Source organism: Ptychodera flava, chromosome 12 (assembly GCF_041260155.1).
Source record: "Ptychodera flava strain L36383 chromosome 12, AS_Pfla_20210202, whole genome shotgun sequence".
Taxonomy (NCBI): Eukaryota; Metazoa; Hemichordata; class Enteropneusta; family Ptychoderidae; genus Ptychodera; species Ptychodera flava.
This window is the reverse complement of record NC_091939.1, coordinates 27,219,172-27,235,342: the sequence shown is the minus strand read 5'-3', so window position 1 is coordinate 27,235,342 and position 16,171 is coordinate 27,219,172. Positions and strand designations below refer to the sequence as shown.

At 36.9% G+C, this 16,171-nt stretch overlaps 1 protein-coding gene across 1 annotated transcript; it reads left to right on the top strand.

The window, feature by feature from the left end:
- Positions 1–10,667: 10,667 nt before the first annotated feature.
- On the top strand, positions 10,668–15,320 carry LOC139145541 (uncharacterized). The gene is made up of 3 exons (XM_070716772.1): positions 10,668–10,785; positions 11,249–12,383; positions 13,507–15,320. The coding sequence occupies exons 1-3, from the start codon at positions 10,762–10,764 to the stop codon at positions 14,409–14,411; spliced, it is 2,064 nt and encodes a 687-aa protein (XP_070572873.1). The 5' UTR covers positions 10,668–10,761; the 3' UTR covers positions 14,412–15,320.
- The last annotated feature ends 851 nt before the right edge of the window (positions 15,321–16,171 follow it).

Genomic DNA, 16,171 nt, shown 5'->3' with positions numbered 1-16,171 from the left:
CCGGGATTGGGGGTTAGCTGACCAACTGTTGGAACGGAGCGAGCGTGAGTGCGTTGCTGTGCGACAAAAAAGTACATTGCTATGCAATCTACCGACGTTGTTAGTGAGTCCACAGTCGACTGCATATCGGCTAAAAATAATTACATACACAAAGCAACCCTCCATATGTCATCCGCGTGTGTCTCCAAACATATGCAGAAGTACACACTGAGTGGAAATATACGCTCCTTGTATAAGACTGCAGTTGCTTCTCCTCCGTTGTTTGACTTGTGTACAGCAAGGGCAATACACATGTGAGTGCATTCCTAAAATGAATGGGTATTCTCGCTCTTACGGATCTGATGTATCATCGTCCCTTCAACATAGACATATTCAATTTATTGAACTGCAGTAGAATAAATGCTAAATACGGTAAAGTGGATTACATACTAATGAAATTTACGGATCAATGAGACGCATGAAAGTCCAGATATTGTACACAATAGATGAATTGGTACAACAATTTACACACCGCAGTAAAGAATTGAAAGATGAACTATTTGGCGATCCGGGGAGGCTTGATTAACTTCGTGACTGATGTGAAGAGTGAAACTTTTTGAAGTTCCCGGACAATACAATTGATACGCATCATGAAAAAGAATCATAAGCCATGTATGTCAAAGTTAAAACAACTTGGAGAAACATACTGAAAAAATGAGTTCGTCAATGTCTTTAATTCTGAGTGTTTAACAATCTGCATTCTGCTTAGAAATGTACATGAAGTATAGAGCGTTATATACCTGTGATTATCTTTGTCCGCTGTGTAGTCAATCGTTAGGGTCTATGAGTCAACTAAAGACATACTGACTCTGGCCTAATCGGAACGTTGTTAGATTGCATGTGTTTTGAATCGCAATGCATTCAATTAGTACATTATAGTTTTTTTCCAAAACCGAACGTACTTTATATGAGTATATTTTTTCCCTACCAGGGTTCATTTGGCTTTTGTCGCACCAGAAGGTACTCGATTAGCCGCGTAACTTGTAATTTTGTCGAACCGTAACATACTTGAATAGCATAGTACTCTTGATTTTCTATCGATTTTTTCGTAATTATCAACATATTGGATTTAAACATTGCGCAAACGATAGTATTGAGTGCTACCTGTATTTACAGAATATCGAAGAAATCTTATAAGTTGCGAGTTTCCTCTTTAAACAGAAAAAAACGACCGAATGTTGTGCGGAAAACGGTAATTGCGTTCCGTTGCTGAGCAAGATATGTTTATATATGCTGAGACAATGCTAACTATTGTCGGGGACTTTCACTAATTTACAGTCTCCCTAGAAAGCAAATGTGCGCCAGTGGTACATGTACGTCAATTTTGGTCAGCAAAAACATCGACATCTTCTCAACTTTTCATTTTCACTGTCAAAGGATCACGGGTAATTTCAGAATGTTATAAGTGAGTCGCCTATCCACATCTCATGTAAAACCAAATTGAGTGATTGAAGGATCTTATCCCATGTTTGTTAAGATGTTGCACATCGTGTTTCCCTTTGTTAACCGTTTCTTAATTTTGTGTACTTTCGAATTCGGACGGTCATTAAACAAAATTGAAAACTGAACTGTCTGACACTAAGCTTAATTGCTATTCGTTCAGCAAAAGTAATCTGACCTTCATATTTACTGCTGACCGTAAGCGACTTGGTTTTTCGTCTAGCATAAATTATAACTTGCTCAACTGGTGTTTTGCACTGTAACAAATATTAACGTTTCTAGGTGTATCAAGCTTGGCACTGTTGTTTGAAAGACACGATCACTTAACTCTATACTCTCAAGAAATCAATGCCATAAATTTTCTTCTATATAATTTGTCCAACGACATCGAGTTAGAATGGCCGTCCGTACTTTTCTGCGACATCTCGTACTCATGACTATGATATTAATCATTAAGCTTAATATTTTCCTTAGGCTTACATTCAAGGTAAAGTAACCCGAACATAGAACGATTGACATTGTCTGTTTTACAACAATAGCATGTGGTCTTTGAAATTGAAATGTGACTAGAAATACTCAGTAACATTGCAATGCTCCGGGAATTTTATATTTGTGTTGACTCAAATTTGCCAAAAATTGTAGCTACATAGGTATTGTATATTTATACGTATCAATCAGTGAGACCGTGTGTCACCCTGTATAGGGGCATTATGGTCACGTTTTTAATACAACAACACATCAAGTATCATTTAAATATTTATTCAGACCTCATTAAGAATGATACTGAGAAAAAAAGGTTAACTAACAACATACAACTTTATCTTACTTTTTAGCACGGGCCAACGCTTGATTCACGATCCGACCGGCAACTACAGCTGAGGCTCGGGGATGAGGGTGAGTGGCTACATCTCAAGTTAACGAAAGTGCGCAACAAGTGCTGCACATTACGAATATGATTACAGAGAATTATCTCTCATATCCTGAGCTCAGCTCTGATCAAGTGGATACGACTCATACTGCTGCAGCACTTTTTACTCGCAAAATTGCATCCACAGAAGGGACAACATTCATTATTTTTAATAGTATATATACATTAATTTGCTTTTTTGAATGTGATGTCAACCTTATCATTTGCCACCTAATGATTACTTTATTACGCCACTCTTAAACAACTCACCAGTTTATAACTATTTTTGACACGAAGGAATTGATTGTAGTACTACATGTATGCAAAAGTTCAGCCTCACAGAAAGACAGAGGACATTAACCTACTTGTAGTCACGGCTTATCTATACACTCGCATTCAGCTACAGTCTTTGATCATTCTGTGCTTAAGGGCAAGGCCATATGGTCATGGAAATTGGCGAAAGCCAATGTTGCTGGGGTAAAACATCATTGTTCGAGGTATTCAGTAATTGTATTTGGGTACGTTATTCATAATACTAATAATAGTCAGTTCGTAGTTCGTTTAATAAATTATAGCTGTCGTAATTTCAAAAGTGTAATACAATAAAATCAACCAGACTTAGCAGGTCTTGAAACAATAAATGGACTGGTTAAATTGGCACATATGTGTTCAATATGCGCCCGACACTAAAATGTGCAATGTTAACAAATTGTTGATTTGGTACTGCGAAAACTATGGGCACCATGCGCTACAAAATACGATCCAGTCACCTATACTTCTGACGAAAACAACTCTGGCTCATGAAAATTGAAAGATTAGCTAGAGAAGGTAAATCGGTCATCAGTCACATATTCGAGCTGACGTCGCGCGTTTACCTGATTCGCAAGAAATACGGGATGGTCTGAAGAAAATGAGAAGACGTAAAATCCTTGGTTAAGGCAAATATGCAAATATGCACCTGTTTTAGTTGTTAAAAAAATTGGTTGATAAAGAAATGCGAAGTCTCGTTGACATTTAAAACTTTCTCCTGCAAAATAATGCACTACATACGACCTTACAGTTACATGGGGACATCACTGCATTGTTGCAACACACTATTAGTATTTTTGCGTGGCAATGATCGTACGCGTCTTATTCACCTTTTAGAATGGCAAGTCAATCCTTTAAATTTTCAAATATTGAAATTGGAGATTCTTTCGAGGTCGGTGTTGTTATTTTACTGTTTTATGCTGCGTTACATTCTAATAACCAGAAAAAACAAACGGAATAGACTGATAAAATTGTATTTAAGTAGGAAGCCAATCTAGACATGGATTCATTACTTTGATTCATGCAAGATGTGATTTATCACTCAAACTTGAAATTTGACGCTTTAATCGTTTTGCTAAGTCTTTGATGTCTATCGACCTAAAGCTAGTTTTAAGTGTTCAATTTTATGAATTTTCCTGTCATTTTATATATTCATAGGTATGAGTTCATATATATGTTATGATTTTATTGTTTGTCAACATTCTCTTGGTTTCTCGTTCCGCTCACCGTTCTCGTCACTTTTTTCGTCATTTTTAATTTGTTATGATATTCATTAGCCTAGTAGACTGACTTTTCGAGTTCAGGTGTCACCTAGTGGCGTTCTGACGCCATGTTTAATTCTCTGTTGTCTGATTCCCTGAAGATGCCATTTCGTTGTGTCCTGGCATTCAAGTACGTAGACTAGTCCCCTGATCAGCAAAATCTTAACCTTTTCTTTTGCCCTGCCTAAATTTTCGTTATTATTAGCCATTTTGTTACTGTAGGTAGATCGGTGGAAATAAGGTAACTCAACCAATTGCTACATGTGTCGTCCCTTAAATGAACTCTGCTCTTTCATCTGTAGGAACTTCTTCAAGTCGTTGTTACTTTTATGTCCCATAAACAGTTTGCTGCTGTCAGTTAACAACTTTAATTTGTCCAAAATCACCATAGTTGATTGATACAGACGTTGTTGTTATTGTTGTTATAGATGTTGTCGCTGTTGTTGTTGTTGTTGTTGTTGTTGTTGTTGTTGTTGTTGTTGTTGTTGAGCGGACAACATTTTCCTTCCAACCTCAGTTGAGAACTTCATTAATGCATAACAGTACTAATAAAGAGTCGACAGACACTTAAAGGTATACTATATCCTGTTCCAATTTTTCCACAGTTACCATGGAAAGAAAAAATCTAACCAATCACAGATTTTAAGCGGGTGGCCGCTTTTTAAAAACAGCGCCCTTACATGGGCATTTTGAATACAAGGAACGCCCCTTTGACCATATATGGGCATATTTAGATTACAGGTGACTGTATACCTTTAAAGTCTGTCATTCACCAGCAAGGCAATAAATTGCTCTTTGTTGCAGCTGGGAATATATAGATATACGCACTGCGCAAAAACGGCGCACGAAATACACTGACATTGTACTGCAGTCACTAGATATCAAGAAAAGCACGCGATAGTAAGGACTTTGTAGAAAACAAGGTATTATTTAGTCATGAATTTACATGCCACTTTCGACACTTATGACAGTGTTATACACTTTTTCAGTCCTTAATGGGTCTTATTTAAAGAAAACTCTTGGAAAATCGGTTTATTCGCAGCTATTGTGACATCATGCCTTAAAGGGGGCAGTAGTCATACTTGCAAGGCAGTGTTTGGAATGACAAAGTAGTTTTTGGTGCAATAAGCATCCACATACTGCAAAATGGCCTTGTAAGCTTGTTGCTTGTCGTTAAAAAAGCTACAGCTTTCTATCAAACAGGTTAGTGGCCCTATACTATTGGGCGTGACTGATTTACTCCTTAGTACATCTTCAAGACGTTGTCAGCGACCTGACTTTACTTTATCCCATAAACAGCTAGATGCTGTGAGGTGACAACTTTTTTGAGTGGCATCTGTTATTGCACAAAGTCATTACAGTTGATTGATGCTGACGTTGTAGTTGTGGTTTGGATTGTGTATATGCAGAACCGTTCTCTCTCAAGTTTTCTCTGCAATCATGGTGGGAATGAACAAAGCAAAACAAGTCTATATTAATATTTTCATCAAAGTCTCAATAGATAGTAAGCTTTATCGTAGTTATCGTCTGTGTCATCTTCCATTCCGAAAGTTACTTGCTTGCAGACGGTCAGTTTTAGCTTGTTTACCACTTAATACCTATTTGAATTCAAAAATGGTCCCGGTTACTAGTGCTTATTCATATAAAATTGTGGCACATAATTATTTCGTCATTTGCACTTCAATACAAGTATTTGTAGTACATGCGCACTTCGACGCAAGTAAATTGTGGTACACATGTACCACAGTTACTTTGAATAGGAGCGCGTACTTACTATTTGTAAGTGCAAAACCGAAAACATTATACCATGACCTTATATTTATGTAATGTAGGTCATTTTCCTTCTCACTCATGAGCTGAGTTAATTAGTCTAGAACATTCTCAAGGTCACTGTCCTTCACGACCTCACGACCTTGAATTCAATTAGTCATGTTTGGAATGTTCTTGAAATTTAATTAGTCGTGTAAGGGAGATAATTTTAGAGCAGTAATTAGCATGTCAATAAAAGTTCTAGATTGTTCTTATATTCTCTTATATAACCACATGAGTATAAATAGGGGACCGGCACAGCTTGCAGTCAGACATTTGGGATCGTGTCTCTTGCGTGTTACTTCAAGACTTTGGAAACTCCAGCAGTATTAATTTCAAGACTTTTCAAGACCTTCACTGCCACGCTGGATTTATACTGTTGACTTTGTGCAACTTCAAGCCTGCAAGCCAAAGGACTGTTCATTCATCCGACTGACTGTTACAACTCTGAGACTAGAGCTTTGCCGTCCCAGCTGAGATAAGTAGCCCGTACACATTTACAGCTTGTATTCTATCCCTGTCTTAGCGATTAGTTTTATTTTCGTAATAAATTCCGTTTTAAAAGGAAACTGCTAAATTCACCCTTTTGTTCGTTTTCTATCACATAACAATGAGTACCTGTACCCGGGGCTATTTTTGTTTATAAGCATTTGGTATTTTATAAGCAAACCAAGTCGTATGCAGCTATACTCTACGAAACAAAAATACCTTTCTTCTTGGTATATATTAACCCAAGAGAGGAGATCGCATTTCTGAAAGTTGATATAATTAGATCACTCATTTTATATTCCCACATTTCCTTTCCCGCGCGATCACGCCAACTTTCGCGATACTATAAAAGTTCAACTGTTTTTTTATGCTTCTACCGTGTTAATTATTAATGAGTAGCTATTTGTTTTGCTCCCGCCGTGGTGATTGCAGCGAAAGACTTCACCGAGACTTAAGCTCGACAGGTTTTAGTCTGTTTCGGTTATGATCACACTCATTGAAACATCGTCATGAAACCAGAACGTTTTATAACGACATGATGAGATCATGTGTGTTCACGGAAACAATGACTTTAAAGTTCTAAAAACAAAAAAAAATTTCATGGAATCTTTTTAATATAAGTCCAATCATTGACAAACCAATGTACCTATACAAATAATCTTATCATCGCGAGAAATATAAACTAACAAAAGAGCTATAGTAACCGAAATTTGATCTACAACATCTCTGAAATCGGACTACATATAGATTACCCAGCTGTTAAATAAGTTTTAAAATGCAAAGTTATTCAAAGTTGATGTTATTATTTCACGTTTGTTTGTAAAACTTAATAACATAGATTCCACACACCACTCATAGAATGTGATCACTCTATTTAGTTCGTTTATTTTACAATGTGTTCTAATTTGTAAAAAGGTATGCGTGATACGTTTTCGCACAATTAGATATATGTATTATTTTCTTGTGTGCCAAGTCAGTGAAGATAAGTAACTCAGATACTCCATTTCGAGCACTGCAAACCACTTTATTTCGTCTTGGTAAAAATTATTCATTAATATAGAATTAAATGTGTTTTAATGTGTTTTATGGTTACTTCGTGAGGACGACATAAGAAATGAATAAGTGGATGTGCAACAACGTACTTCATTGGCAATCAACAGGTAAATTTCATTGTGAACAATATTTCGATGACCTATTGGCCTGTGGAGTGTACGCAATTGAAAAGATCTTGTATAGTCCTATTTGTTGAGGTGTACGCTACAGTATAGAGACAAGCTACGCGCAACAATAGCACGAAATGTTGGTATCATTCAGACACAGTCCCTTGAGGTATGCAGATTTAGATAGTAGTTCTTGGACGATCAAGGCATTTAGACTATCGTATTGACTTTACTTCGACCTACAAGTTAGTGATTTCACCTAAGAGTATTCACAACTGCGTAAACATGACTTGTTGAAGTAGGCGATTAATATAAAGTAATGAACACCTGAGTCACTAGGAGATCATTACAGACATTGGAATGTAATAGCTACGATTTTGCTTGGTCAATTTGTCACATCATGTGCCTGGTGTAGATGCCTCTGCTGTCAAAATTGTTAAGCGAAAATGATAGTTACGGTAACAAGTAACCCGGACCGCATTCAACCCTCAAAAATGATTACCACATAAACACGCATACTATAGGAATGTAAACAGTGGCCTGTAGCCTGCAGGATTTGTGTATCGAGTCAAAAATTGATTTTCCTCAATTTTATTGGTGAAATAAATATGTGTATAGTGTGAATGGCGAATATATATCAGTAATTGCCCTGAATCACGAGTCCGTGCATGGAGTTACAGAAGATTTATCTCCATAGTCCATAGAGTCATCTGTTTCAAGGACATGCGATTCCTGTCAAGAATACTTAATTTACACCATCTACATTTGTCATCTATTATTTTCCGAATGAACATCATAAAATAATATATTAAGCCCTTATAGCTGCGAATGTGTAATAAACCGATCTCAAACTATCTTAAGTTTTCTAAGACTTTTTGAATAAGACCCATTAAAGCCTGAAAAAGTGTATAACACTGTCATAAGTGTAGAAATTAGCACGTGAATTCAAACGTTTTAATATCATTTATATTTCCCGCCATTTTCAAAAATAATCTAGTGACAGAGACAATAAAAATTACAACAACAAAATATTGGCCATCTTGTGTTGTGCATCATCCTTGTTTCAGGTATGATCAAGATCATCATGAGAGAAATGCCGAGAGAGTTTGACCGGTTGACCTCGCTGTTAATTTTATGCAGGAAATTACAATAGCAATGCTTGGTCGAATGACGCAGTGCCTTGAGGGTGGGATCACCAGTGGTATATGGGGAGGAGTACCTTCCGATGGTGATAAGTGGTGCAGCACTGCGTGAAAAGGCTATAATACAGAGTGTATTGACCCTTTATTTTGCCTGTATTTACTGCAAATTCAGACAGATACAGGTAAATACAGCCATGTATTTATGGTAAATACAGGGTAATACAGTCTGTATTCATCTGTATATGCACTGTTTATTCAGGGCAAATACATCTCCATGTATTTACCTGTATTTCTGAAAATAAAGGGCTATATTTTCCTGTATTTTTCTATATATTTTGTCAACAGAACTAAGCCACTTCCTGACAGTTAGTCTGTATTTACGTAAATACAGATCTGTATTTTCATGGGTTTGCAAAAGGGAAATAAAGCAGCAATTATTAATTCACATTTTCATTGATGATTTTGAGTTCTTTGATGGCTAGAAAAACACAGTTGGACACCCGTGTGTTTCACCGACTTCAGTAATGGATTCATTGATCATGTTTTATGCCATTATCCATGTCAGTTTAATCAGTATGCAATCAGTCTATGCTCATTCTGAATCTAACAAGTTGAACTCCAACAAGTTGTCTTTAGCATAGGTAACCAATCTGATTAAAATCAGATGTAGAGTACGGCAACGTCTTTACTTACGCGGCATTCCCTTGCTGTTGCCTCTCGGTGACAGCTAGAGAATGCCATGTAAGTAACCTACATCTGATTTTAATCAGATTGCTTTATAACCAACAGAGCATGAGGAACAAGCAACTCTTGCATTCATCTCACATCCAAAGTAAATGTCAACAAGCAGTATCATTTCAAATGAAAAACATTATTTAATTACCAAGCGACTAAAATGGCGATGCAAACAATGCAAACAAAAAATTAAAAATAATTATAAAAAATCAAATTCCTAGGGCCTATATCAAAAATATCCAACTAGTCTGACCTGCAGTTTGAAGATTTTGAAAAAATTTATGGAATGTCAAAAAAAACCAGATTTGCACATCTCATCAGAATTGGAATAAGTATAAAAATTTGTTAGATTAAGGTAATATGCACCTCGAAAGTGAAAGACTTAAACTTTTGCTCTAACTTTCCTCAAGGGATCTTTCAATCATTCTCTTTCAAAATCAAGAATAAAAATAGGGGGTCACCGTGCAAATTTTGGTACTAGAGAAACAAATTACCCAAGATTTACCGATATTAGAAATTCAAAATGGCCGCCATCCCAGTGTTAACTCTATGGAGAAAAATAAAAAATTTCGAATTTCGAAAAACTAAGCCGGTGAAAAGTTTTCTTACACCAAGAGCTTTAAAATGAACCCCCACATGTAGTATATCAGAAGAGAATTGTAAAAGTTTGAGAGTCCGAATGTCTGTCCCCGAGGTGCGTTCTACCTTAAGGACAAGGAGCTTAAAAATTGACATGCATGGACGGATGTACAACGGACAATGACGGAAGGTCTGTGCAAACCAGAACTGTAAATGTCATTCACTTGACCCTTAGATCACCAAAGTGGTGTCATATTTGCGGAAAGGTTTCTCCCTCAGTGAGGAAGGACCTCTAAGTCTTTCTTTGGAAAATCTTTCAAATACTCCTCGTTCTTTAAGGCGCTCATCTAGTGTTTTTATCAAGTCGTTTAGGGGCTCTGCTCTCCACTGTGGGGTCTTCAGCTGGATGACACCATTTTCCTCTTCCTCATCGGACATGAGCTCTGGCCGCACTTTCCCCCACATAATTCTTTCTTCCTCACTTTCTATCACTCGACTTCTTCTTTTCATTGTCTGAAATACAAATACATACAATTTAGATTAGTACAATTTGTAGAGAACTATAATTACAAATAAAAGGGAAGGCCAGCCTTTGTTCAAACTAATTCATCAAAGTTCATATGAAGAATTTTTACATACATTTATCTCAAGATAAATGGTCATGTGAATTTTTTTTCACGTTAACTCTCAATTATATATGAAGTGCAGTGTTCAGATGTCACACTGGTAGATTGCAAGCAGAAACACAGTTTTAAGTGGGACAGTCATCACAACTTTTTTATGGCTATACTCAAAACTATCATACATCTTTTTCTAGTTTACAGAAAGAATTTGAAGAAAGTGATTTAAGTGATTTATGTACAAGTGAAAGCGATCAAGATGATGGCTCCATGGGAGGAACTGTAAATAACAAAGTAAGTCTAATCACACTGAAGGATTTGTGTCATATTTGTAGTTTTAAAAAGTAGGTTAGTTTTTTCCACATTCTGTCTATTCTAGTCCTAGCAAATTTATTTACACCTTTGTGTTGTTTTAAACAATGTGTTCAAAATTATGTGTACTGTCAATAATAATATGTCTCAGATTTTTGAAAGAGGGGTATTTTCCACAGTCATCAATCCATGTGTTCATCTCACACAATTTTATTGGTTTCTTTGCTCATACCATCAGAGATCCAGACATGTAACAAATTGTTTGCCTATGTATACATATAGCTCTTAAGCTTTGATGACAATTGCTTGCAGTGTGTGAAGGAAAAAGAACACTCAAACAAGATGGGATATTTTTTCATTTGAGTAGTGGTTTTACTATTTCTCTGCATTTCAATTTTACAAAAGTGTAGTCATCTGGCTAATCACTTGTAATTATATTTTCTAGTGTGTGAGTAGTGATGATGACAGCTGCAAAGCATTCAATGAAGAAAGTGAATATGAAGATGCCAATGAAGTTGAAGATAACACCGAAGTCTGGAAAGATGATGACATATCTGAAGTTGCAGAATTGAATGAATCTGTGGATGAAACCAATACTGAAGAACATGACGACATACATATCCAGCATTCTTCCCTGATGACTGCAATGTTCCTGTTTATTCTTTTATGGCAAAAGATATACAATGTTTCAGACAGAGGTATTCAGCGCCTTGTGACATTTTTGAAACTACTGTTAGCAACAATAGCCGTGGTGTTCAAAGTTGACAGTTTGGTAAACTTTAGCAAGAATTTACCAAGTACACTTTACACCATTCGCAAGTTTCTTAGGCTTAATCGAGATGATTTTACTCAGTATGTTGTTTGTGTAACATGTCACAGTATCTACCACTTTGAAAACTGCTACAAAACCCTATCCACTGGCAAGAAAGTATCACTTAAGTGTTCGCACATTGAATTTCCGCAACATCCCCATCGATCCAAGCGCAGACCATGTGGAGAAGCTCTACTGAAGAAAGTGAAAGGACAAAATGGACAGGAATATCTCTACCCAAAGAAGGTGTACTGCTACCGCAAATTGATAACATCCTTGAAAACATTTGTCACCAGACCAGGATTTGTGGATGCGTGCAACAAATGGAAAACAAGAAATAGTCAAGATAACTACATGGGTGACATCTATGATGGCCAAGTTTGGAAAGACTTTGAAAGTCAAGGATATTTCAAGAGCAAGTTTAATTTATGCTTAACACTAAATGTTGATTGGTTTCAGCCATATGAGCATACACCACATTCTGTTGGTGCTTTGTACTTAGTAATCAACAACCTCCCAAGACAAGAACGATTCATGCCAGAGAACCTTATACTGGTTGGCTTGCTACCTGGACCAAATGAACCAAAAAAAAATATAAATTCATATCTCGAGCCCTTGGTCAACGAATTGCAGGAACTTGCAGTAGGAGTGAAGATGAAAGATAATTCGAAGCTAGGAAACATTTACAGAGCGTTACTCATGTGCATAGCGAGTGATATACCAGCAACTCGAAAATGTGGTGGATTTGTTGGACATGGAGCTTTCAGAGGTAAATATGCTATATTGTTAGGTGTGTTGAAGTACAAAACGGACACTGTAAAATCATTAACAATTCTCCTTGTATTTTGCTATTTCTATGTTTAGGCTTAAACTGTAAAACTAAATCCCAGTGGAGATGGGAAATTACAATAGATATCATTGTATTTTTGCCAAATCTATCAAGTTGAAACCTTGTGAAAATGCTTCAATCTTCAAAACAGTGACAATTAAACGCTAGTGAAAATTAATGATTTTAAAGAATAATGAGGTCAGAAATCTGTTCCTTTGACTCATTCTCATGCCATTGCACAACAATATGTTTATGAATTACACAGGCAAAGTTGGGTTCTTCATTTCTTTTGCAAAAACATTTTCACTTGGCTTAGCGTGGCATTTTCATTTTTTTTTCGCATCGCAAGGCCAAAAAAATATAGCTCTGTCTGTAGCCAGAGGAGGAAGAAAGGAATAAAAAATACTGATTCACCAACTTGGCAATTTTTGCTGAAACTAGGAAATGATGCAATGCCATACATATGTATATTTCCCTACCAGAACGCTGAGTCTTTCACAAATAAAGAATATTTTTTTTCTGAGAATCTCAGCGATGCCAGAATACAGGGTCATGTCGCTCTGATTGTGAGAAACAAACTAGACAACCTGTATTTACATTGTTCTTCCCCAACCACATAGCAGTGATCAACGCAAAGATGATGGTACACCCTGAAACCAAACAGATTTAATCGCTGTAACTTTTGATGCATTCTTTAGTTTTGTATTGTGTTGTCAGGGGTGAGCAAAAAAATTTTGAGTCAGTAGCCCCCTGGGCTAGTAGCCAAAACAATTTTTGCCCAGCCTTAGGTTTCACCAGCCTACCAATGCCAGTGACTAGTTAAATTTTGTGAAATTTATGGTTTCACTGCCTGCTTCTCAACTGCAAAATGTGAGGGGAAAAAAAATTGTTTTTGGTATGAAGATTTTTGCCTGAATTAATGAAACTTGTAAGTCTGCTGCTACCAAATAAGCAGACTTGCCTGCCATGTTAATATTTTCATAGAAGTTAGTCTGAGCCTTTTTTTCTTTGTTGCTGTTAAGAATGTGGTTGACACGCTGTATCGTTTTTCTCTCAAATTTAGGATGCAGCAAGTGTTTACAAACATTTTCAAGGGAAGCATTTGGTGAGAAGGCAGACTACAGCGACTTCCATGTAGAGGACTACCCAATCCGTAGTGACATGGATCACAAGAGTTATGCATACCAGTGTTTGAATGCAAAGACTCCTGCAGAGCAAGCAGTCACAGAGAGGGAGTATGGAGCAAGGTGGACACAACTGAACTTTTTGAACTACTTTCAACCAGTGCGTTTCCATGTTGTGGACCCTATGCACAACTTGCTGCTTGGAACTGCCAAACACGTAACCAAGACATGGAAGGAACTTAAAATAATAAATGATGAAAAAATGGCCACAATCCAAGACAGAGTAGACAGTATAAGAGTGCCAACAAATATCGGACGCATTCCAAATAAGATAGCATCTGGTTTCTCTGGTTTCACGGCTGATCAGTGGAAGAACTGGGTTTGTGTGTTTTCCAGCTTTGCTCTGAAAGATGTCATTCCTGGTGAACACTTTGAGTGCTGGCAACTATTTGTGGAAGCTTGTCGGCTGATCTGTGTCAGAAAGATATCATTTGAAGATATGAATAAAGCACATGAACTACTGATTGACTTCTGTAAAACTTTTACATCACTTTATGGTAAAGACAAATGTACAATGAACATGCATCTGCATATGCATTTGATGGAGTCCATTTCAAATTTTGGGCCAGTCTATGGATTTTGGTGTTTTAGCTTTGAACGATTCAATGGCATCCTTGGTTCTTATCCCAACAATAACCATTCCATAACAGTTCAATTAATGCGTAAGTTTCTTCAGGGTCAACAGGTGTCTGATGCCAGTTTTCCTAGAGAATTCAGTGAAATAGAAATGCAGAAATTGCTTGATTATGATAGATGTAGGGTACATTATCTGAAACACATGTGAAGGAACCTGACCATTCTGTGTATTTGAACTGCACAACAGATGATATTAGTATTTGTACTTTCACAGAAGACCTTAATGTAGCAACATTACCACCAGTGTGTACATATGATTTTGATGAATATGATGCATGGTCACTTCATGAGATGTATGCTAAGTTGTATCCATTGCATCGTTGTGTGGTATTACAACTTGCAGAGTGTTATAAGAGAGTTAAATTTTTTAACAATGTATACTGTACTAATTATTCTAGAGGTGAGACTTCATCATGTATATATGCAAAGTGGGTTGGTGATGAGTATTTGAATGGAGCACTCCAAATAGATATGGGTGCACAGCCTAGGCCAGGGATCATTACCAAAATTGTCAGATATGAGGTCATGTTGTGTGACACTGCTAACAAGAGGCAAAGGAAATCACACATCCTTGCACAAGTTTTGTGGTTTAAAAAGCATCCCATGCATGCTTATTATGGTATACATGCCCAAGTTTGGGGCACAGATTTTGAATCTGTTGAAGGGGCTTCGTTCATTCCAATACAGCGTCTTATGGGGTATTGCATTTCAGTGAGACACAAAATAAAGTTCAATTACTGTCGATCACAAGGTGAACATGTCACCGTCATTGTGCCACTCGCCCCAGTACATCAGTAGGACAGTTAAAGTCAAGTTTTCTGAATTTTTTTGTGTAATTCGTTCCTTCATACCCAGTGTGCCTATCGGTCAATTGGCTCAGGGCTGGACTTTGTCTATGCATAGAGCCATAATTCAAAACAATTCTATCACAGATTTTGTCAAGTTGTCTGTACAAATGTGTGTATACATGTATGTATATGTATGATAACTAATGGTTCTATTGTAATTACATTGGTTTGATGTCTTTAAACTGAATAAAGAAATCATTTGAAATCAATTTGTTAAAGCATTGTCTGTCTGTGTGTGTATGCTTGTAGTCACTGATAGTTTGGTTCTACAATTTTACAAGCAAGGGAAAATCACAATTTTACCCATGGGAGGGGGTTTCATGGGGCAGATGAGTTTCCATACTATACCTTGGCTGGAGGTTAAATTGATCAAAGTACATGAGAAGAAGGCCAAATGCAAGTATGAATTTTAGAGGGTATATGCATTTCAGTAACTTAGCCAATTATGAACAGCTTTGAAATCACCCAGTGGACTTTAAATTAACCCGTTCATATTTTTGGTCATTTTTAATGAATTACTTTTGTCATGAAGAGGTTTCCTTTGGAAGCACTTTCATTGTTGGCTACACCTTATAGAAAACAGAGATTTTATTTGTCAGGACGGTGTAGTTATTAGTGAAGGCTCTGGATGTGATCTGGGGAGAGAGTGCTTTCCGGGTAAAGTTGAAGACTCTTTGGCCAACTTCTGCTGAGACCCATATCATGGGCAAGTGATAATTAAAGCACACATATAATACTAACACAGGTTATTCAATTTAATTTTACTACAACCATAATTATGGAAGATGTGAAAATGCAACTAACATGTAGGTCGAACGTGGCGATCCTCTCTGCTACCTCCATGCTACAACTTTACTACGTATACCAAATAACTCAAGTTTTCTATATTACCCCGATAACTCACTACAAACCACTGTTGGCGTATTCGGGCAGACTGTGAATTTGATTGCTACGGTACGCCAGACAGTGGAGGATTTGACAATGTCGGAAAATATTAATTTTGTTTTGCGACAATAACATTGTGCTTGCAATGTTCAGTTCTGTATCAGCCTCCTTATGC

Excerpts from the sequence above, each read along its gene's own strand:
- LOC139145541 (XM_070716772.1), top strand. The coding sequence starts at position 10,762 with ATGGGAGGAACTGTAAATAACAAA. Across the intron at positions 10,786-11,248 it reads GAGGAACTGTAAATAACAAA|TGTGTGAGTAGTGATGATGA; the intron begins GTAAGTCTAATC and ends TATATTTTCTAG. Across the intron at positions 12,384-13,506 it reads TGGACATGGAGCTTTCAGAG|GATGCAGCAAGTGTTTACAA; the intron begins GTAAATATGCTA and ends TCTCAAATTTAG.